Consider the following 22136-nt stretch of genomic DNA (forward strand, 5'->3'; position numbering starts at 1 on the left):
TGGGGGAGGGTACATGGCTGTGGGAGAGCTTCCTGGGGACGAGCGTTTAGTGTCAGAGGAGTTGCAGTGGACTCCATGATTTCCGTGATCTCTGACCAGTTCACCACTGAGGGGATTTGACTGCACATCTGTCCAAGTAGCCCTAGTGCGAGGGCGTTCTCTACAAGAGCACAGTGGGCACGCTAGCCCCGGCGTGCCTCTTCCAGCACCCCCCACCCCACAGTGAGCCCCCACCATGATCCTTGTAAGAGGTGACGTTACAGTACTTACATCCAGAAGACTTGCTCTTCTGTTCCCTGTGAGATGTATTGTCAGTGTAGGACCCCTTTGCAGCCCACCTTTCCATTCCCGTGAGGTGCGCATTGTGCTGTGATTCGCTGTGCGCTTCTTTGTCACAACACAGTGCAGATTTTTGTATCTTCACATAAGAATTCTCATTTTAGGAGTGTAAACACATCTTGGGTACACAGCAAGAAAGTCTACTGGTTAAACTTAAAGGAACATGAAATCCTTTGGAACAATGGAGATTTGCCTTTCTTCCCACATACATACATTATTTTCTCACTGCAAAAATGACAGATGCCAGGGGCGCCTGGGTGACTCAGTCGGTGATGCGTCTGCCTTCGGCTCAGGTCATGATCCCGGGGTCCTGGGATCGAGTCCCGTGTCGGGCTCCCTGCTCAGAGAGGAGTCTGCTTCTCCCTCTGCTCCCCTCTCGTGCTCTCTCTCGATATCTCTGTTGCTGTCTCTGTCTCTCTCTCTCTCTCTCTCAAAATCTTTTAAAAAATGAGAGATGCTTGGGCGCCTGGGTGGCTCAGTTGGTTAAGCGACTGCCTTCGGCTCAGGTCATGATCCTGGAGTCCCAGGATCGAGTCCCACATCAGGCTCCCTGCTCAGCAGGGAGTCCGCTCCTCCCTCTCATGCTCTCTGTCTCTCATTCTCTCTCTCGCAAATAAATACAATCTTAAAAAAAAAAAAAAAATGACAGATGCCCATTGTTGAAAAATTTAGGCATTACAGAAGTTAGTAAATAAGGTAAAAGTGAGGGACGCCTGGGTGGCTCAGTCGGTTAAGCGTCTGCCTTCAGCTCCGGTCATGATCCCAGGGTCCTGGGATCGAGTCCCGCATCGGGCTCCCTGCTCCGCGGGGAGCGTGCTTCTCCCTCTGCCTCTGCCTCTCTCTCTCTCTATCTCTCATGAATAAATAAATAAAATCTTTAAAAAAAAAAAATGTAAAAATGAAAGTGCTTGTCCCACCCACCACCCCCATTCAGTACTAAATGGCAAATGCAGTGTGAGTGTCTTACGAAATGGAATTCTATTACAGACACTGGAGAGAAGGGGAACCTTCTTTCCTTCTTGACTGAACGTCAGGCTTGGACTTTACTCCACGGTAGCACGTACAGAGTTGGTGGGAGTTGCATGGTTTCAACCATGGATGTACTGTTTATGTCATCAGTTCGTCATTGGATTTGTCCTTGCATATTTATCTCTGTGCAATTGTGTGAGATATCTGCAGGAGAAAGTTGTAGAAGTGGAATTTCTGGAGCAAAGACGTATGTGTACATTTTAAATTTTGGAGGTGTTTCAAATTCTCCCAGAAGATAGGATGGATCGGGGTTCCCCTGGCGGTGTGTGACAGCCACACCACGTTGTTCTCCCAGGCCTCTGAAGTGAAAAATGGTACCTCGCTGTTTTCATTTACTTCCTTATTAGAGGGCTTGAGTACCTTTTTCTATGCCTAAAAGCCATTTATATTTCTTCATCCAATTCATAAGAGCAATACGAAAGATAAGTTATAATTTGTTTCACTATGATTCTAAATTTTAACTTCGTTCACTGTTTCTCTCAGAAGTTTTTTTTATCTTTATTTAATCAAATCTGTCTTTATGCTATACTTAGGAAGACTTTACTTACCCCAAGATTGGAGAAATAGTCTCCTCTGTTTTGTTCTATTCTTTAGCCCACTGGAGTTTATTTTTTTGAGCAGTGCGGACCAGGGATCTAACTCCATTTTTCTTCTAAATGGAGAGCCGATTGCCCACCTCATGTTTGAACAGTCCATGCTCTTCTTGCTAGTGTTGCTAGCAAATAATAAAGTATTCACTTGGATCTTATGCAAACGTGGAGTATGAGACCCACCTTTTTAGTAAATATCAAATTGTTTGATAAAATGTTTACTGAGGCTGAAAATGGGTTCTGCATTCCGAAAATGCCTCAAGTGACAAAGAAAAAATGGCTAAGGACACAACTGAGAACATAAGACTGAAGGAATTGTCTAGCTTTATGTTAGTGTCAGTTTCTGAGCACAAAGAGCCTTGGGCTCTTTATTTGCTTTGTGATGGTTTGTAAGCCTTATAGAAGGCAGAGTGAAGCCAGGAATTCAGTAGGATGGAGTTTAACATGCAGGAGGCCGGGTCATGCCACGGTGTTACACGAACCCATGTTGTGGGAAGGCACGTAATCCTCCTGTGTTCCCCTCCCTGCCCTTCACAGCCTAAGCGCGATGGCCAGACGTTGCTGACCCAGGTGTGGAGGCGCTTGAACCTGACGGAGTGTGACTACTTTGGGCTGGAGTTTCAGCATCCCCGGTCCTACTGGGTACGTGTCCTTGCCTTGTTCTTGCAGGCTCTTGAGAGCTGACCGTGCACGTGGCCACAGAGAGCCTGTGAGGCCCCGCTGCAGGGATACGGCACCATACTTCATCACATTGCTGTTACTGGAGCTGCACCGTGGAGACACAGACCGCACTGGCCTTTTAGCTAAGCTGAGTTCCCATCCTCCCTAAATTTGTTCTCCTCACCAGTACATGTGCCAAGGAAATCCAGAAACAACCGCTATGACATCTGCATGATAATCATTTTGAGCAAACTTTTACGAAATTCGTTGGTTATCCCTCATGTTACTTGATCGATGAACCTTAAAAAGTGTGGAACTTAATATTTATAGGTGGAACTGTTTTAAACCAAAATTAGGGGCGCCTGGGTAGCTCAGTCCGTTAAGTGTCCGACTCTTGATTTAGCTCAGGTCTTGATCTCATGGTTGTGAGTTCAAGCCCTACATTGGGCTCCATGCTGGGTGTGGAGTCTACTTAAAAAAAAAAAAAAAGAAAGAAACCAAAATCAGCCTATTCGATAAGTGTGTCAGCATTACTGAGCTCTGTCCACTCCTTCGTGCAGTGGCACTCTTGTCTATTAGTTGTTTACAGGTGCATCTTGTACCAAAGATTTGTTTGGCCTTAACAGCTGCCCCCCCAAAATAATTATTGGTACCCATGCTGTGCCTAGCAACAACAGTGTGCATGTGACCTAATGGAGGGGTCCGGGCCTGCGTGGTGTCTCATCATCCTCCCACACTTCTCGAAGCAGGTGTTCCTGTGCCTCTCCCAGGTGTTTTGTCAGGATTTGACTGGTGTGTGAGCAGAGAGCCAAAACAGGCCCCACCTTAAATATCTCTCCTAGTTATAAACAGTTCTGTATTTTGTAGCATAGTTATTAAATAGAGAAATCGTTGAATGGATTTGATCTCTTTTCTTAAATCCTCTTTAGATTTGGCTGGAACCTATGAAGCCCATCGTTAGGCAAGTACGAAGTAAGTCCCTTTTTTAAACTCTTTAGAATTCTGTTCATTTAAGATGCTTTTGTTCTTGACTGTTCAAATTGGAGGTATGTCCAGATGTTCATTGTCCCCACCCTGGGGAGCAGTGAGGTGATTGCCAGCGGCGCGTGAACTTGGAGATTGTTTTGCTGTTTAGTCTCAGCCTGCGGCAGCTGCGAACACTCACTAGTTCTCAAACACAGTGGTAACAGGATATGCTCTTGGATATGTCACTTAATTTTTGGCCAATATGCAAAAATAAGTATGCAGTTTCTCCCCCCAAGTTATAAAAAGGCATTGAGGTTCTTCCTTTAATTAGCTTCTTAATTTTTTTTTAACAATTTTTAAAACTTTATTTTTTGTGGTATTATTTTTGAGTATAGTTGACACAATTTAATTACATGTTTAATAAAATAGTTTATACTGTTTTGTAATTATAAACATAATTTTTGTTAGTCTCCATTAAATTTTTAAAAATTGGGGCACATAGTAATACCTCTTAGTTACAGGGTGCTGTCCAGGGGTCCAGATTCACCTGTAATCTGATCCCATGTGAGAGAGAAGGATGGGTGCCAGTAGCCTCGTTAGTCACTGGTGGCCTAAGGCCATTTAGGTCATCGTGGCCTTGTAGCACAACACCTCCTCTTTCCTGCTTGGTGAAAATTACACAGCTGTGTTGTAAAAATTTCAGTAAAGCGGAGATGCTCAGATGAGCTAACACCTTCTGCTTTTTCTTTCCAGTAATCGGGTTGTTCTGGTTCAGTATAGTGAGTGATGACATTTTTCTTTCACTAAAGTATATAAAGATTTGAAAAAATAGTGAGATTGACTTTACTTGTCAAGTTTGAAATGTTTCTTTTCAGGGACGCCTGGGTGGCTCAGTCGGTTAAGTGTCTGCCTTTGGCTCAGGTCCTGATCCCAGAGTCCTGGGATTGAGCCCCACATCGGGCTCCTTGCTCAGCAGGGAGTCTTCTCCCTCTGCCTGCCGCTCCCCCTGCTTGTGCTCTCTCTCTCTCTGTGTCAAACAAATAAAATCTTTAAAAAAAAATGTTTTTTAATAAATAAAATGTTTGTTCTCACAGGGCCAAAAAACGCATTGCTTCGTCTAGCAGTGAAATTTTTCCCACCTGATCCGGGTCAGTTGCAGGAAGAATATACAAGGTAAAGAGCCCCTGCTGAAGCACAGCTGTTGTCAGCAGGGTCTAGAATTCACCTCTGTCTCCTGCAGCACCTGGCTCATGAGGTGCTCTGGGATATATGTATTCCTAGAATGAATGAAGCTGCAACACACATAGAAGGTGTGATCAACGTGTAGTAGAAGCAATTAACTCTTGCACAAACACACATGCCAGTAGAGCTTAGAAAAGGGTTTATGGTGAAATTTGGGGACAAAAAGGGGGGTATGTGTTAGTGTATTGTGAAAGTGCTAGTCTCCAGCTGAGCACAGATTTGTGCTCATGCATGAGGTTCTTAGGAGTTTCACCCATCATAAAGGCACAAAATACACACAGCTGGGAGAAGTACTGAGTTGGAGAGTCTTTATGAATATATGGAGCAGAAATATTTTAGGTGATTTCTTTTATGGCAGAAGTAACTGAAAGAAATGTTTACAGTTGTTTCATCTGGGCAACAGGTTATGGAAGTTTTTTTTCTTGTGTTTTATGTACCAACTCAAAACCCAAGATCAGATGTAAGATAAAAGGGAACTAGTATTAACAGTCCTTCTGACTAAAAATGGATTCCTCCCTGAACCATAGGCATCTTATGAACCTCTCTTCGGAAGGTTTTTGTAGAGCCTTGTAACATCACAAAATCACAGACTGTCAGCCGTAGGGAAATGTTGGTATCCCATTAGTCTAGCCCCTCATTTGATGGGTAACAAGACTGAACCCCAACGACAGCAAAAAGTGTTTTTAAGAGTAAACACAGAACTCATCTTCATAGCGTATCACGTACCTGATGTTTACCAAAAGTCCTTTTTGAGGGAATAACTTTTAAATATATATACTTGGAAAATAACAAGGAATAGGAAGTATTACCTAATTCTGAGTCCTGGGTCCAAGCCATGTTTATGCAGAAGTTCCTTTTTTGTTTGTTTATAAGAAAAATGTACTGTTTATGATAAAAGAAGAGAAACTTCAAAATAAAGCTATGTAAAAAGTGAATGTACCTCTTCACTGTCTGCCCACTGCATTGTGTCCAGAAGTATCACTTGAGGTGTGTCTTCCAGATGAATTCATAGCAATATACAAGTGGACCCAGGTCTTTAAAGAAGTTATTTTACAGAGCAGTATCACTATACCCTTAGTCCTGTAGGTGGTTGTCTCCTGTTTTGTTTTTTACCCGCGTGTCGTAGCGTGCCGCGGGTGCTTTTACCCGCGTGTCGTAGCGTGCCGCGGGTGCTTTTACCCGCGTGTCGTAGCGTGCCGCGGGTGCTTTTACCCGCGTGTCGTAGCGTGCCGCGGGTGCTTTGCAGCAGTGTGTGTGCTGTGATCTACTTCATTGAACTCTTCCTGTCTGTGCATACATACCTAGGCTGTCTCTCTGCTGTATTGCTGCAAGTAAACAGCCTTGCCCACATAGCTTTGTAAACTCTGGAAAATATTTCTCCAGGAAAGCTTCATAAAAGCCAAATTGCTAAGTTCAAGGGTAGGCACATTTCAATTGTAAGCTCACTCTAGAGTATAAATTCCCACAAAGAGAGAGGTTGTCTTGCATCGTACTTCCAACTCCAGAAATAGTACCTGGAATGCAATACTTACTCAGTAATTATTTGTTGATGGAATAAATGAATATATGAATACATTCAAATTGCCTTTCTTACCGTTCAGGAGTGCCTGTTTCTCAGATCCTAGCCAGGACCAAATATCCTCAATCTGCCTGCAACTCTCAGAGCCGCATTTTAATCTATATCTTAATTGGATATTTCTGCTCTTTCACAGCAGAATTGTTGAGTGCAGTTTTGGGTGTGTAACAGAAGTAATATGAATTTGTGAGCTTCCCTTAAAGGTGTGGTGTGTCTGGAAGGCCAGCGTCTGAGTGCTCCTGTGTGTGTGGACTGCTGCACGTGACCCTGTCCACTGAGCTGCCACCAGCAAAGGGCCTCCTGTCACTTTGCCTTTGCTCACCGTCTGCTCTGATGTCCCTGGTCACTGCTGTTTCCTGGGGCGCTGTGCTCTCCTGTGATGGAGACATGCGGGGGGCATGCTCGGGAGCCTCTGGAGTTGATGTCTGTGGTGTTTTGAACTCCCTTCTAGATACCTGTTTGCCTTGCAACTTAAGAGGGACCTCCTGGAGGAGCGTCTGCCCTGCACGGATACCACGGCCGCCCTCTTGGCATCCCACCTCCTGCAGTGTTAGTATCTCCCCGCCCTGGGCACAGGTGCATACGGTCAGAGGTGTGCAACACTCCTGACCACCAGCACCTGATGCGCCTTCAAGGTCAGAGTGTGATGACGAACAGAGGCCCATTTTCTCTGATAAGCTGAAGATTAACATCTACAAGGTGGAGATCCTTGAGGCAAACAGTCTCCACCCAGAAAGAAAGGCTCAAGGCCAAGATCGGCAGCCACACACGTTCTTTGGGAATGTCTCTCCTTTGTGCCTTCTCGCATTTTCCCATAAGTGCCTTCAGTCTGGGAGCCAAATGGTAGCCCTGACCCTCAGCACCCCTGGAAAGAGACCTCCCTGGTGTGCATGTCACAGCCCCCCTGGTGATGAGTTAGGTATCTAACCCTGAGAAAAAAGAACACATTTCTCAGTATGTCACACAGAGCAAGGGATGGCGCAGAAGAACAGGAAGAATTATAGCGTGGGAAGAGGTTCTGAAAGCAGGGTATGCCTTGCCCGGGCCTTGCGAAGCCCCCAGCTGACAAGGAAAGGGAAACACGCTGCTGCTGGATTAGAGTCCCCCTGGCACAGAACTAATGTGTCTGAAAGTTTGAGCACAGCAAGTATAATATAGAAAGTTTTAAGAATCGTAGCAACTAAGAACGTGTGCAGGTTAATTTGTGGTTTCCTTGTCCCCCCTCCGCCCCAACACATACGCACCTACAGATAGCAAGTTCCATCGTAGATTTGCCATCCTGCACTAGGGGCCTTGTCGGCTCTTGTTAATGTACGTTGTCGGTGGGACTGATTATTTACTGGATCTGCAGTCCTCTCAGAGAGACAGATGGCTTTCCAGTGTGAATGGCCGTGCCCCAGAGCCGCTTGCTCGAGGGCTCGAGGGCTCGAGTGCAGTCACAGTCACCTTTGGGACTGTCGCTCTCCTGAGCGTGCTGCCTACCCCGCAGGGTGCCTCTGAGCTGGGCTGTCTGCAGAGGACACGCAGCCACGGCGGAAGCGCAGACGCGGCAGTGGGGCAGAGTCCTGTCCTGCTGTGAGGCAGGCGCTGCGCTTGTGGGCACGAGTGTCCTGGTCCCTAAAGTGGGGCACTGTGCGCGCAACTTTCTGTGAATTTGAGGCTGTCTCAAAACAAAAAAGAAGTGTATCGTTTAAGGTTATTGGGCTTTAACTATGACTCTTGAAACATGAGTAGCCTCAAGATTCATGAAATTAGAAAGAGACATTGTTCCTCAAGAATTTGAGAGGCCCTGAGGGAAAAGATGATTTCAAATACGTTATCCTGAAACAAATAAAATAAGATACATATTCCTGGCTACAGCAGTCTTGAGACTGCAGACGAATAAAGCGTGGTTTAAGACACAACAAACCGCTCAGGATAAACTGGTGGCTCAGCATTGGCCTCCCTGGGGTCACTCACCAGCATCTTTGTTCTTCAAAACTCAGAATGAAACTTCCTTACCTGGCTTTATATTTGCCTTTAATAGCTTAAGATATGTGGAAAAATAAGATACAAAATCCTGTTTATTTGAGGGATATATGCTTTTACTACAGATTTAGAATAATTTTTTTCTACTTTTAATTCATGCATTTGCATGTACGAATGCTTGTAGTTTTCTTTATTTGAAGAATACTGTTACTGTCTCATTTCAGCTGAAATAGGAGATTATGATGAAACCCTGGACCGAGAGCACCTCAAAGCCAATGAGTACCTGCCCAGTCAGGAGCATTCTCTTGAAAAGATTCTAGAATTCCACCGGAAGCACACGTGAGTCCATCAGAGCTGACCACTGGCCCCCTGTCACCACATATGACGAACTAGTGTGTTTATGTAACGGAAGCCGCCGCTGAGGCTTCTGCAACACTGACCGGAGTCACAACTGCGCACTCCCTGGGGGCACAGTCCCGCTGCTGGGGGGAGGCTAGAAGGGAGGTCCGTGCCCTGACAGGAGTGACCAGAGGGCAGGGCATCGGGGCAGCTGTGTGGGAGCGTTCTTAGCTAAGCAGTGTGCGAGACGTCTGTGGGCTGTCCTACAAGGTGGGGTCGAGCTGGCGGATGCCAGCACTGCAGACCTACTGGCAGCCCTGTTCTGTGAGCGACTTCATTTGGGTTTCTCCAGGACTCAATGCCGGTGTGCTTTTTTGGGGTGAAGAGAGGTGCAGGAAGGGGCCGTGAGGAGGGAGGGCCAGGGCCGAGGGCCTGGGGAGGGAGGTGGTGGTGATCTTGAACGCACCAAAGGGAAAGTGGACAGGACAGGGGCCTGATGGCTTGGACTCGCCCTTGAGAAGGGGCCTGTTGATGTGCGAGTTCATTTTGGTCTGATAACCCTCATGAGGAAAGCTCCACTGGGATCCCTCTCAGCTTTTCATCAAAGGTTTGGGTGCCAGCGATCTCTCTGTCCCTACTGTCCATACTGGGGGAGGGGGTAGCTTGAGCAGCACAGACCAAGACTCTCACCCTGGAGGACTTGACATTCGCCCTGCGAGACTGCGTGCTTCTCCGGCGTTTTGCCGCTCACAGGTACTTAGGGAGCGCCTTTTGTGTGCCCGGCATGGGGGCAGTTGGCTACACCAGTGTATGTAGCGTCGTGGTGTGTGGGCTACAGGACAGAGTCTCCTCCGATGAGAGAAGAAGGGTGAGTGGCTGGGCTGCTCGGGCAGGCAGGCATCTTTGAGGAATTAGCCACATGGGGTTGGTGAGGGGCGTTCAGGCAGAGGCAGCAGCCTGGGAGGGTGGGAGGTGGGTCAGGGGAGCCCAGCCTGCCACCCACAGCTCCACCTGAAATTCTGGTTTAAGCAGTGGGGCGAGTAACCGTTCCTGCTGCTGACAGGAGGCTGCGTGTGACCCTACTGTCACGGCAAGACCAAGTGAGGGCACCAGCCTGGTCGTGGGTGTCATGGTTTGGGGCACCTCTTAGTGTCAGAGTTCAGCACATGGGGGCAAAGGAGCAAGGGGCCATCTCCCAGTGCCAGCCTGAGTCCCGTGCCCGTCCCACAGGAGATGACGACCTGTTCGGGATTTGTGCCTGGAGTGGGGGTGGGGCACTGCACTGGCACCAGCAGGTAGATGGTCTGGGATGCAGGCAGAGTGTCATCAGCATGTGAGCAAACAGGCTGTGCGTGCAGGTCTCCTAGGGAGGAGAGGGTAGAGACAGATGGAGAAGAGAGTAAAGACTGGCCGTGGGAGGGTGAGTGAGAAGGGGGCACCACCAGAGGCCATGAGAACAGGGACAGTGAGCGAGCAGGAAGAGAGCCTCGGACACCAAGGGACAGTGTGTCAGGAAAGAGCACAGCGCCTCGGGCTGAGGGTCCGCACCAGGCCTGGCGAGTCTGGATGCAGGCGTGTCTGTGAGGTGAGGCTCAGGGTGAAGGCCAGGCTCACACTGGAAGCGAGGTGAGGGAATGGTGCAGGTCTGTGAGCAGTCACTCTGAGCGCCACCTGGGAGCGAACAAAGATGCCCCAGTGAGGGCGCCTGTGTACGTGTGTGCGTGTGCCTGTGCTTGCATGTCCATGTGCTTGCACGCATGTGCTCATGTGCCCACACGGAGTGTATATGTGCGCATGTTAGGTGTGTGTCTTAAGGTGGCTGCTTTAAAAACTCATGAAAGGGGCGCCTGGGTGGCTCAGCTGGTTAAGCCTTCGGCTAAGGTCACGATCCCAGAGTCCTGGGATCGAGTCCCGCATCGGGCTCCTTGCTCTGCGGGGAGCCTGCTTCTCCCTCTGCCTGCCGCTCCCCCTGCTTGTGCGTGCTCTCTTCCTCTCTCTCTGATTGATTGATTGATAAATATATATATAAAACTCGTGAAAGTCAGTGGAGAAATCGGGTGATGTGCTTCACAGAGGACTAAACCTGGGCTCTTCCCACAGCAGTGCCTCCATCCCTGAGCTCAGCTGTTGCTCTCTGGGCTCTCATGGTTCTTTTTTTTTTTTCCCCTAAAGATTTTTATTTTTAAGTGATCTCTACACCCAATGTGGGGCTCAAACTCACAACCGCGAGATCAAGAGTCACATGCTCCATCGACGGAGCCGGCCGGTTGGCTCTCATGGTTCTCATGTGCTGACTTTATCTTCCATAGTCATCGGATACTTCTTGTACTTCTTTTCTGTACATCATTTTTTATGGTGGGTTTTTTTTTTTAAGATTTTATTTATTTATTTGAGAGGGAGAGCACTAGAAAGTGAGAGCTAGCAGGAGTGGGAGCGGCAGAGGGAGAGCAGGCTCCCCACTGAGCAGGGAGCCCAATGTGGGGCTCGATCCCAGGACCCTGGGATCAGGACCTGAGCTGAAGGCAGACGCTTCACCGACTGAGCCACCCAGGTGCCCCTAACCGAGATAAATTTCTTACCTAGTGTATAGTATCTTCTTGGGCCCACTGGAAACACACTTCAGTAATCACTGAATAAGATATTGAAGGAATGGTTTTTTACTTTTATCACAGTTCTTTTGGACCTTTGAGATTGAAGGAAAAGATTTGAAAGCTGCTCTCTTAGTCCTTTGTGGCTGCTGTAACCGAGCACCCCAGGCTGGGCGGCTTGTAGCCCACAGGCCTTGGTTTCTCACAGTTCTGGAGGCACTGGTGGATTCGGCGTGCGGGGGACCTGCTTCCTGTTTCATAGATGGCATCTCTTGCTCTGTCCTCTCAGGGCGGAAAGGGCTGGGGGCTCCCTGGAGCCTCTGCTTTGAAGGCACTAATATTCATTAGTCCTCTACACAGCCCTCTCCCAAAGACCCCCTCCAAATACCATCACACTGGGGGTTCGGCTGCAGCCTAGGAATTTTGGAGGACACAGACATTCACCCTGTAACATTCCACCCCCCACAATTCATGTTCTCCTCACATGCACAATATATTCATTCCATCCCAACAGCCTGAATGTTCCCACTGCTCCAGCACCGACTCCAAAACCCTCCCAAGCCCACAGCCTCTCCTGAATCTCATCTTGATGAGGTCTGGCTGGGATTCCAGCTATGGTTCTGCTTGAGGCCAAGTCTCGTCCAGCTGTGAGCCTCTGAAAACAGAATACTATGCTGGGCGACAGCATAGGATTGGCACTCCCCTCCAAAGGGAGAAATTGGAACAAAGGGAAGGATAACAGGTCTCAGACAAGCCTAAAACCTAGCAGGGCAAATGACGTTAGACCTTAAGGCTCAGAAATAATCCTCTTTGGCTCAGTGCTCTGCCCTCCAGGCAGCCTTGGCCTTGGAAACCCCGTAGAGGCCTTGGGGCCCCCAACCCCCTCCACCTTCCACTCCAGCCTGTGATGGGAGGGGCAGCCCTGACCTGAATGCCTTTGGGGTCCTTCTCCCACTGCCTGATTTCTGTCCATACTGATCTCCTCAGCCATTTAGCCACACCCTGAGTGTCCTCATTTTCTGCAGTATGCATAGGCTGAACATTTTCCTAATCTTAAAATTCTGTTTCCTCTTAGTTTCACACTTCCATCTCTCAGGCACTTCTCTCTTGCGCTTTCCTATCAGCAGTCAGAGGAACCCAGCCGCACCTTCCCGACTTGGCTTAGAGATCTCTTCAGCCAAGAATCCAGTCCCGTTGTTGGCAAGTTCTGCCCTCCACAAAACACTTTAGGACATAAATATAATTCAGCCAAATTCTGTGCCACTTTACAAAAAGGATCACCTATCTCCCGTTTCCTGTTGTTTTTTTTTTTTTTTAAAGATTTGTATTTAGGGCGCCTGGGTGGCTCAGTCGGTTAAGCGTCTGCCTTCAGCTCAGGTCATGATCCTGGGGTCCTGGGATCGAGTCCCACATCAGGCTCCCTGCTCAGCGGGAAGTCTGCTTCTCCCTCTTCCTCTGCCTCTCCCCCTGCTTGTGAACTCTTTCTCTCTTTCTCTGTCAAATAAATAAATAAAAATCTTAAAAAAAAAAAAAAAAAAAAAAAAAAAAGATTTGTATTTATTTGAGCAAGTGAGAGAGAGAGCATGAGAGGGGGGAGGGTCAGAGGGAGAAGCAGACTCTCCGCTGAGCAGGGAGCCTGATGCGGGGCTCCATCCCAGGACCCCGGGATCATGACCTGAGCCGAAGGTAGACGCTTAACCGACTGAGCCACCCAGGCGCCCCTTATCTCCTGTTTCCAATAACGTATTCCTCACTTCTTCTGAGACCGCACCAGAATAGCCTTTACCATCCTCATATCTACCCAATTCTGTTCACAAAGGCTTAGAGCTTTTCTGAGAAGAAAGGCTTTCTCCACTCTTTTCCTTCTGAGTCCTCACCAGACTCTCCCTTAGCCTCCCTGATTCTAGCTACACCTCAGAACTCCCCCAGCCTCTGCCTGGCACCCCGCTCCGAAGCTGCAGCAGTGGTCACTGGAAGCGTTAAGAATGAGCAAATCTTGAGGCGCCTGGCTGGCTCAGTCAATAGAGCATGCAACTCTTAAACTCAGGGTCATAAGTTCAAGCCCCACATAGGACATGGAGCCTACTAAAAATTAAAAAAAAAAAAAAAAAGTAATAAGCAAATCTTCCCCATTAGGACACCTTAGAAAATGGTTGTCACACGGTGTTTCTCTTTTCTTTTTTTTTTTTTTTTTTTTAAGATTTTATTTATTTATTTGCCAGAGAGAGACACAGCGAGAGAGGGAACACAAGCAGGGGGAGTGGGAGAGGGAGAAGCAGGCTTTCCCGCTGAGCAGGGAGCCCGATGCGGGGCTCGATCCCAGGACCCTGGGATCATGACCTGAGCCGAAGGCAGATGCTTAACGACTGAGCCACCCAGGCGCCCCACACGGTGTTTCTCTTGATGATGATTTATTAAATATAAGCTGATAGTCGAGTGTCCATATCAAACTCCCAAGAATGGAAATTTTAGTCCAAGAATAGAAACCATGGGAATGGCATAACCCAGACAGTTGTGTTGTTCCTTAAAGATCCAAAAGCTCAGGGGACCCTGGGTGGTACATTCGGTTAAGCATTGGACTCTTGGTATTGGCTCGGGCAGTGATCTCAGCGCTTGCTCAGCCGGGAGCCTGCTTAAGATTCTCTCTCCCTCTGCTCCTCCCCACTGCCCGCTCGCGCTCTCTCTCAGATAAAAAATCTTAAAAAAAAAAAAAGATCCGAAAGCTCAGTCAGGCATTTGGAAGTAAGAGGAAGGGTTGTTGATGGAGAGCCCCACGTGTAAGGCTCAGGCCTTGAGTGGGGGTGCTCTGACTAGGACCCTCTCCCCTTGGCCCCGCTGTGCCCTGTCTGAGCAGTACCCTCCTGGAGGCTGGTCCGTGTGACATGGGTCATGGGCTCTTCCCTGGGAGCATGACGGGACTGTGAACTTGAGAAATTTCTTGTCACTCAGTTTCATAATTTTATCCTTAAAAAAGTATATTCTAATGGTTAGAATTGTATATTATAAAAGTTTTTTTTTTATTAAAGTATTGAAATGAGTTGAAGGAGATACTGATGTTATCTTTGGTGTTTCCTGCATTTAATATTTGTCTCTGTGTGTAATGTTTGCATGTGACTGTGTCAGTATTTAGGACGAAGTATAAGGCTGAGCATCTAGTGAATACAAAGAAAACATTCTGCCCATCAGGAAATGGATTATAGGATAAAAGGAAGCAGACAATTTCTTTGGTCTGTGTGTGCGGTATGCTGCATTTCTAGTGGGTAAATAAACTTACAGTGAGCAGTCTACTCTGAAACAAAGCCCCTTATGTTGGTTTGTTTTATTGTGTTTTGTTTTCCTAATCAATTTTGTTGTATGTTTTGGCTTTTTGAGAAATGAAGTTGTTTTCAGTGCTGTGATCATGCCGTCCTTTATTATAGGGGCCAGACGCCTGCCGAGTCGGATTTCCAGGTGCTTGAAATTGCCCGAAAGTTGGAAATGTATGGCCTCAGATTTCACAGAGCTTCTGACAGGGAGGGGGCCAGAATTAACCTGGCTGTCTCCCACATGGGTGTCCTCGTGTTCCAGGTAGGGAGGGCGGGGGTGTGCTATGACTTGGTGGGGCTTGATTTTACACGTGCTGGTAAATTTTTGTTGTCATGCATAAGGTCTTGGACTTGGAGGAGGAACCTTGCATATCTTCTGGTCCCACCTCTCACTCCATGGAGTGGAACAGTTGTTTCCTTATCTCTGTCCTCACTGTCGCAGAGCCCTCTGCCCTGCCCCTGCCCTGGGCGCCTGGTCACATGCTACCTCTGATGTTGACCCGAAGGTCATCCCCATAGAACCTTCAGGGAAACACTGGCTCCTCTCTGTGGAGCTGTCTCCCTGCCTCGGGCGTGGACCTGCGGCAGGTCTGGACGAGTTACACTGTGAGGTGTCTGTGGTCCTCATTTCAGGACATAGAAATAGAACAGACTGAAACTATCAGAGGCTGTTGCGCATGATAACCATCAGTACGATCTTCGGGTATCTTTGTGTTGGTTGTGTGTGGAGAGGCCGACAGTTCCATAAAGGGCCACTAAGTTCTGCCTGCAGTGAAGCGTGTGTGTGCTGGGGTTTGTGGTATGGAGGCGTCTGAAAGCAGCTGCTAGAGTGCAGGCCCTCCGTGGCCTGGAGATGCCGGAAGGGCTCCCACACCCTCTTACCCAGGCTCAGTGTCCCACTTGCTGCTGCGATCCCCCTCTAGGGAGCCCTCTGGTCTGGCCTTTGCAAAGCTGTGGGCCTCCAGTTGCACATAGACATCCTGCAAAGGCCTGCTCAGCGCTGACCGCCGTGGGAGGGTGCGTCCTGGGAGTCCAGGGGCTGCATCAGCGGCTCCTTCCTCTATGGGCTCTTCTTAACCTACGGTCACCTAAGACGGCTCAGCTGATCCAGGCCCCCATAGCCAAGCCACACTTGTTCTCTTTTTCTCTCCCTTTCTTTTTTTAACCTAGCCATCAAATTTTCAATTTCCTATTGGGGGAAAAAAATCTTATTTTGTAAACAGTGTTAATTGTGTTCTATCGTACACTGACTGACAGGTGGAGACCGTGCCAGGCACACTGAGGTGATGGACCCAGGGCCTCCCACACCTTCTCGCTCACATGATAGTTCTTGTATCGTGCAGAGACGAAAATCACACATCCATCCCAATCGAGCTAGGGTAATTTTTCCAGAAAAGGATAAATTTGTAACTGGAAGAAGTTAAAAGCAGGGATTAGAGACTTCAAATTAAACACATCAGATGGTATTTTTATTCCCTCAAACCCCCAACAGAATGACAATGAAGGATTTTGTTTTTTTTTTTTTAAGTTTAAACTAGTAAGAACAAGGACTAGATAAGGAAACCACAGAAGGCGAGTGTCAGCGACGTTTTGGAAGTTGGGAGATGGGCAGATGAGTGGGAACAGTGCGGAGTAGGAAAGGCTGAAATCCCACAGTCTGCAGTGGGAGAGGAGTGGGGGTCAGGCTGCGGTCTGGCGGCCCGGGGCAGGCTGGGGCCGGCCGCCTGACGTCACCGCGGGAGGAGGAGCTACAGCAGCGGACCTGCAGCCCCTCCCGTGCTGGGAGAGGGCAGGGGTCTTCCTCTCCAGGGTATGGCTCGGATGGCAGGGATTTAAGGGGAAGCCTGTAATCTCAGCGTTGCGGCGGGCCCTCCCCGTCTCTGCTCCCTTGGAATGGTGGCCAAGCTGACATCTTAGAGACAGGGGACTGTGATGTCCAGAAAATCCGCGTGGACTTACGGGAGCCCTGCAGGTGTTGACACTGGGACACCGCATAGTAATGGGCCTGGGTCCTTACCCCAGCCCACAAAGAGCCTCCAGCCAGCATTTTAGAGCCTTCTGTTTTAAAGACTTTTATTCGGAAATAGTTTCAAACTTACAGAAAAGCTGTAAGAATTAGAACAGCACATAGAGCCCCCATGTGCCCTAACCCCAGATTTCACCCGTTCCAGCATTTTACACATTTGCTTTGTGTTTGCACTTCCCCCTGGCATGCTTCCTCACCCCCACTCTGTGTACATGCACAACCACACGTGAACACACGTGCACACACATGCACAAGTCTTCTGACGCATTTGAGAATGGGTTGCAGACTCCAGAATCCTTGACCACTGAAGGCATACATTTCTAAGAATAGAACAGTGCCTTACCATTATCAGTGAAGCAGCTGATGTGCTGGTCATCTTCCAGTCTTATCAGCCAGCCAGCTGATGTCCTCATGGCTGTTATCCCTGCAGGACAGGGCCCAGGCTAGGACCAGACACGGTGTTTAGCCATCGTGTCTGCTGTGTCCTTGAAACTAGAGCATTTCTTTTTTCTTCATCTTTTAGGACATTGACAGTGTTGAAGAACACAGTCCTTTTTATTTTTAATAGGACATTCTCCATTTGTGGTTTGTCTGCTCTTGTCCTGGGATTAGGTTCAGGGGACACATTCCCAGCTGGACCACTACCCAGGTGCTGTCACGTCCTTGACAGGGAGTCACGACTGAGACACCATCCAGCCTCACTGGTGGTGTGAATCTTGATTCCTGCTTTGTAGTTCTTAATTACTAGTCTTGGTTAATAGTTACTAGCTTTAGTTATTACTGGTTATTATAGTTACTAGTTTTTAAACCTGTAAGCAGTCCATGGAGAGACACCTTTAAGACCATGTAGTTATCCTGTCCCTCTCCAGATCACCCCTAGATTTCACACCCAGTGACCAGATGGTCACAGACTCTTACAGTCCTAGGACCTCACTTTTAAACTCAGGCAGATAACCAGGGATCACCAGAAATTTGAGGAAATCCTCTCTCTTCAAGGACAGATATCAAATTAGTGTTCAGAGGAAACAGCCTGTGCCAGGAATGGAATGGAGAAATAAACCCTATAGACTCCTCAGAGAAGACGCTGTCTTCTATCTGTCCCATGGACAAGATAAAGAAAAATCGCTTTACACTGTGTCATGCTCATGAGGAGTAGGAATCAGACATGTAAAATTTTTGTCTTATAATTTTAAATTTTAGCCTTATTTATAATAGTAAAATACTGGTAATTGATCATCAGGAGGCTGGTTCATCCATATTATGGAATATCAGGCAACTGCACAAAGAATGTGGAGGCTTTCTGTGTTGTGATACGTTGGACATTCAGATGCACTGTTGTGTGGATTCAAGTGTGTGTAGTTTGCTCCTACTTGTGGGGAAAAGAGGGAAAATGACACACTCTTTACACCTTTCAAAATAAACAGGTGGCATTGACAGCCAGTGGGAAGGGAGGGCAGCCGCAGGCTTTGGGAGCAGGTGAGAGGGGGCTTTTCCCTGCAGACTCATCCTGGTGAGGTTTTGAACCTTGTTGACACGTCACTGCCTTGCGTTTTCCGGAAAGCCTCACAGAAAGCCTGCATCTCGGAGACACGAGCAGTCCCCAGTCACAGAGACACACGGAGGACAGGAGTGTTTGCGGATCTGTGGTGTTGCGGAAATGTGGTAGCAGAAAGGACCGTGCTGCAGAGTGAGGCTGTCTGGAACATGAAGTTGAGGAAGTCTCCACAGAGCAGATAGAGGACTCACGATATAGGAGGAAAGTGACCATTCAGCGAACAGCACAGAAGGCCCACCAGCACCAGGAGGCCCAGAGGCCACAGCCCAGAGCAGCAGAAGAAACCGTTACCGAAATCACGTGAGAAATGTGTCCAGAACTCAAGGCACGAGTGTCCATATTGGAAGTGCCTACACGTTCCTAGTGTAGCTGATGAGTAAAGATCACCGCAGGACACACCAGCATGAAATGTCAGAATGGGGGAGAGGACCAGAGAGCTCCCAGGAGGAGAGGGAAGGAAATGGTATCTGGCTTGTCAGGGGCAACATTGGAAGCTATGAGAAATAGGGCAGGCAGTGGTGCAGAACGTGAAAGAAAATCATTTCCCACCCAGGATCCTGTGCCCTGTTCAACATGACTTCTGTGCAGAGGAAATAAAAGCATTTTCCAGATACACAGTTTTTCAAAGGTTTGACTGCTGAGCACCTTTTAAAGCACACGACCAGAGGAGAGAGCAGACCAGCGGCAGACGGGCCACACGTTGGAGGCCTGGCCCAGGGAGCACCCATCAGCATGCGAGCAGCATGGAGGGAATTGTCTCCTGGATCAGACCCCACTGAAGAGTGTTAAACTCTGCAGGGATGGGGCACCCCGGTGGCTCAGTCGGTTGAGCATCTGACTCTTGGTTTCAGCTCAGGTCCTGATCTCAGGGTTGTGAGATCGAGCGCCCATCAGGCTCTGCAATCAATGCAGAATCTGCTTAGGGTTCTCTCTCTCCTCCCTCTGCCCCATTTGTGCTCTCTTGCTCTCTAAATAAATAATCTAAAAAAAGAAAAATTCTGCAGGGAGAGTTTGGGCTGAATTAGTGGTAAGAACACAAAATTGAGTAAATGGAAAGAGGCACTTAGTCTCTCAGGGAGAATTGAAAGTAAAGGAGCAAAATAGTTATGATTTACCATGGCTCAACCTGTGAGAAGCACTCACATGATGAATAATATAAAAACCAAATTTAAAATTCAGCCACCGCGGAGGGGGTGTGGGAGCGCTCAGGAGGCCGGGTCTCCAGCAGGAGCCAGAGCTGCTGAAGGGAGTGCCGTCCCAGCAAGAGGGCCCAGAATGGCTGGGTTTTGTCTCAAGCCTTCCTAGACATTTATAATTAATGCCATGGATTATTGGATAAAAATTAAAATGAAAGCAGTAGCTCTGAGTGTTTACAGCCAGCTGCTCAATTTTAAAAGTTGAAAAGTCAGAGTCTGTCAAGGTGAGGCAGAGTTCATAAACACTCCAGTTGTGATCGGGTTTTGTTTCTTCTTTTGACTTATGACAGTGGTTGAAACCCTGGAATATAACTTTTTTTTTATTTTGGCTACAAGGAAGTGGAAGGGTGAGCAGGCTGGCAGCACCAGTGTGTGAGACCTCTCTCAGCTGGTCCGTGTCTGTCTGGGGGGTACACACTGTCTCTGCCTTGCTCACAGCCCCAGCCCAGGCACATAAACCATGTCTGGAGTTAAAAATGGCGCCGGAGGGGGGTGGCGGACGTGGTGGGGGGGACGCGGGAGGGAGGCTTCTGTTTTCTTTCTTTTTTTTTTTTTTTTTAAAGATTTTATTTACTTTTTTTGTTTGTTTGTTTTTTTAATTTTTTTATTGTTATGTTAATCCCCATACATTACATCATTAATTTTAGATATAGTGTTCCATGATTCCTTGTTTGTGCATAACACCCAGTGCTCCATGCAGAACGTGCCCTCCCCAATACCCATCACCAGGCTAACCCATCCTCCCACCCCCCTCCCCTCTAGAACCCTCAGTTTGTTTTTCAGAGTCCATCGTCTCTCATGGTTCTTCTCCCCCTCCAATTTCCCCCCCTTCATTCTTCCCCTCCTGCTACATTCTTCTTCTTCTTTTTTTCTTTCTTAACATATATTGCATTATTTGTTTCAGAGGTACAGATCTGAGATACAACAGTCTTGCACAGTTCACAGCGCTTACCAGAGCACATACCCTTCCCAGTGACCATCACCCAGTCACCCCATCCCTCCCACCCCACCCCCCACTCCAGCAACCCTCATTTTGTTTCCTGAGATTAAGAATTCCTCATATCAGTGAGGTCATATGATACATGTCTTTCTCTGTTTGACTTATTTCGCTCAGCATAATACCCTCCAGTTCCATCCACGTCGTTGCAAATGGCAAGATCTCATTCCTTTTGATGGCTGCATAATATTCCATTGTATATATATACCACCTCTTCTTTATCCATTCATCTGTCGATGGACATCTTGGCTCTTTCCACAGTTTGGCTATTGTGGACATTGCTGCTATAAACATCGGGGTGCACGTACCCTTTCGGATCCCTACTTTTGTATCTTTGGGGTAAATACCCAGGAGTGCAATTGCTGGATCATATGGTAGCTCTATTTTCAACTTTTTGAGGAACCTCCATACTGTTTTCCAGAGTGGCTGCACCAGCTTGCATTCCCACCAACAGTGTAGGAGGGTTCCCCTTTCTCTGCATCCCCGCCAACATCTGTCATTTCCTGACTTGTTAATTTTAGCCATTCTGACTGGTGTGAGGTGGTATCTCATTGAGGTTTTGATTTGGATTTCCCTGATGCCGAGCGATATTGAACACTTTTTCATGTGTCTGTTGGCCATTTGGATGTCTTCTTTGGAAAAATGTCTGTTCATGTCTTCTGCCCATTTCTTGATTGGATTCTTTGTTCTTTTGGTATTGAGTTTGATAAGTTCTTTATAGATTTTGGATACTAGCCCTTTATCTGATATGTCATTTGCAAATATCTTCTCCCATTCTGTCAGTTGTCTTTTGGTTTTGTTGACTGTTTCCTTTGCTTTGCAAAAGCTTTTTATCTTGATGAAGTCCCAATAGTTCATTTTTGCCCTTGCTTCCCTTGCCTTTGGCGATGTTTCTAGGAAGAAGTTGCTGCGGCTGAGGTCGAAGAGGTTGCTGCGTGTGTTCTCCTTTAGGATTTTGATGGACTCCTGTCTCACATTGAGGTCTTTCAACCATTTGGAGTCTATTTTTGTGTGTAGTGTAAGGAAATGGTCCAGTTTCATTCTTCTGCATGTGGCTGTCCAATTTTCCCAACACCATTTGTTGAAGAGACTGTCTTTTTTCCATTGGACATTCTTTCCTGCTTTGTCAAAGATTAGTTGACCATACAGTAGAGGGTCCATTTCTGGGCTCTCTATTCTGTTCCATTGATCTATGTGCCTGTTTTTGTGCCAGTACCATACTGTCTTGATGATGACAGCTTTGTAGTAGAGCTTGAAGTCCGGAATTGTGATGCCGCCAGCTTTGCTTTTCTTTTTCAACATTCCTTTGGCTTTGTGGGGTCTTTTCTGGTTCCATACAAATTTTAGGATTATTTGTTCCATTTCTTTGAAAAAAGTGGATGGTATTTTGATGGGCATTGCATTGAATGTGTAGATTGCTCTAGGTAGCATTGACATCTTCACAATATTTGTTCTTCCAATCCATGAGCATGGAACGTTTTTCCATTTCTTTGTGTCTTCCTCAATTTCTTTCATGAGTATTTTATAGTTTTCTGAGTACAGATCCTTTGCCTCTTTGGTTAGATTTATTCCTAGGTATCTTATGGTTTTGGGTGCAATTGTAAATGGGATCGACTCCTTAATTTCTCTTTCTTCTGACTTGTTGTTGGTGAATAGGAATGCCACTGACTTCTGTGCATTGATTTTATATCCTGCCACTTGACTGAATTCCTGTATGAGTTCTAGCAGTTTTGGGGTAGAGTCTTTGGGATTTTCCACAT

At 47.4% G+C, this 22136-nt stretch overlaps 1 protein-coding gene across 3 annotated transcripts in view; it reads left to right on the top strand.

The window, feature by feature from the left end:
- FARP2 (FERM, ARH/RhoGEF and pleckstrin domain protein 2) overlaps positions 1 to 22136 on the top strand; it is a 117307-nt gene that overhangs the window by 46425 nt on the left and 48746 nt on the right. For all 3 annotated transcript variants that reach the window (XM_036081844.2, XM_036081849.2, XM_036081848.2), the window contains exons 3-8: positions 2496 to 2600; positions 3548 to 3590; positions 4679 to 4757; positions 6854 to 6951; positions 8595 to 8709; positions 14717 to 14864. In XM_036081844.2, coding sequence (XP_035937737.1) covers positions 2496 to 2600; positions 3548 to 3590; positions 4679 to 4757; positions 6854 to 6951; positions 8595 to 8709; positions 14717 to 14864 — 588 coding nt within the window. The remainder of the gene's footprint in view (positions 1 to 2495; positions 2601 to 3547; positions 3591 to 4678; positions 4758 to 6853; positions 6952 to 8594; positions 8710 to 14716; positions 14865 to 22136) is intronic.

Source organism: Halichoerus grypus, chromosome 4 (genome assembly GCF_964656455.1).
Source record: "Halichoerus grypus chromosome 4, mHalGry1.hap1.1, whole genome shotgun sequence".
In the NCBI taxonomy this organism is placed as follows: Eukaryota; Metazoa; Chordata; class Mammalia; order Carnivora; family Phocidae; genus Halichoerus; species Halichoerus grypus.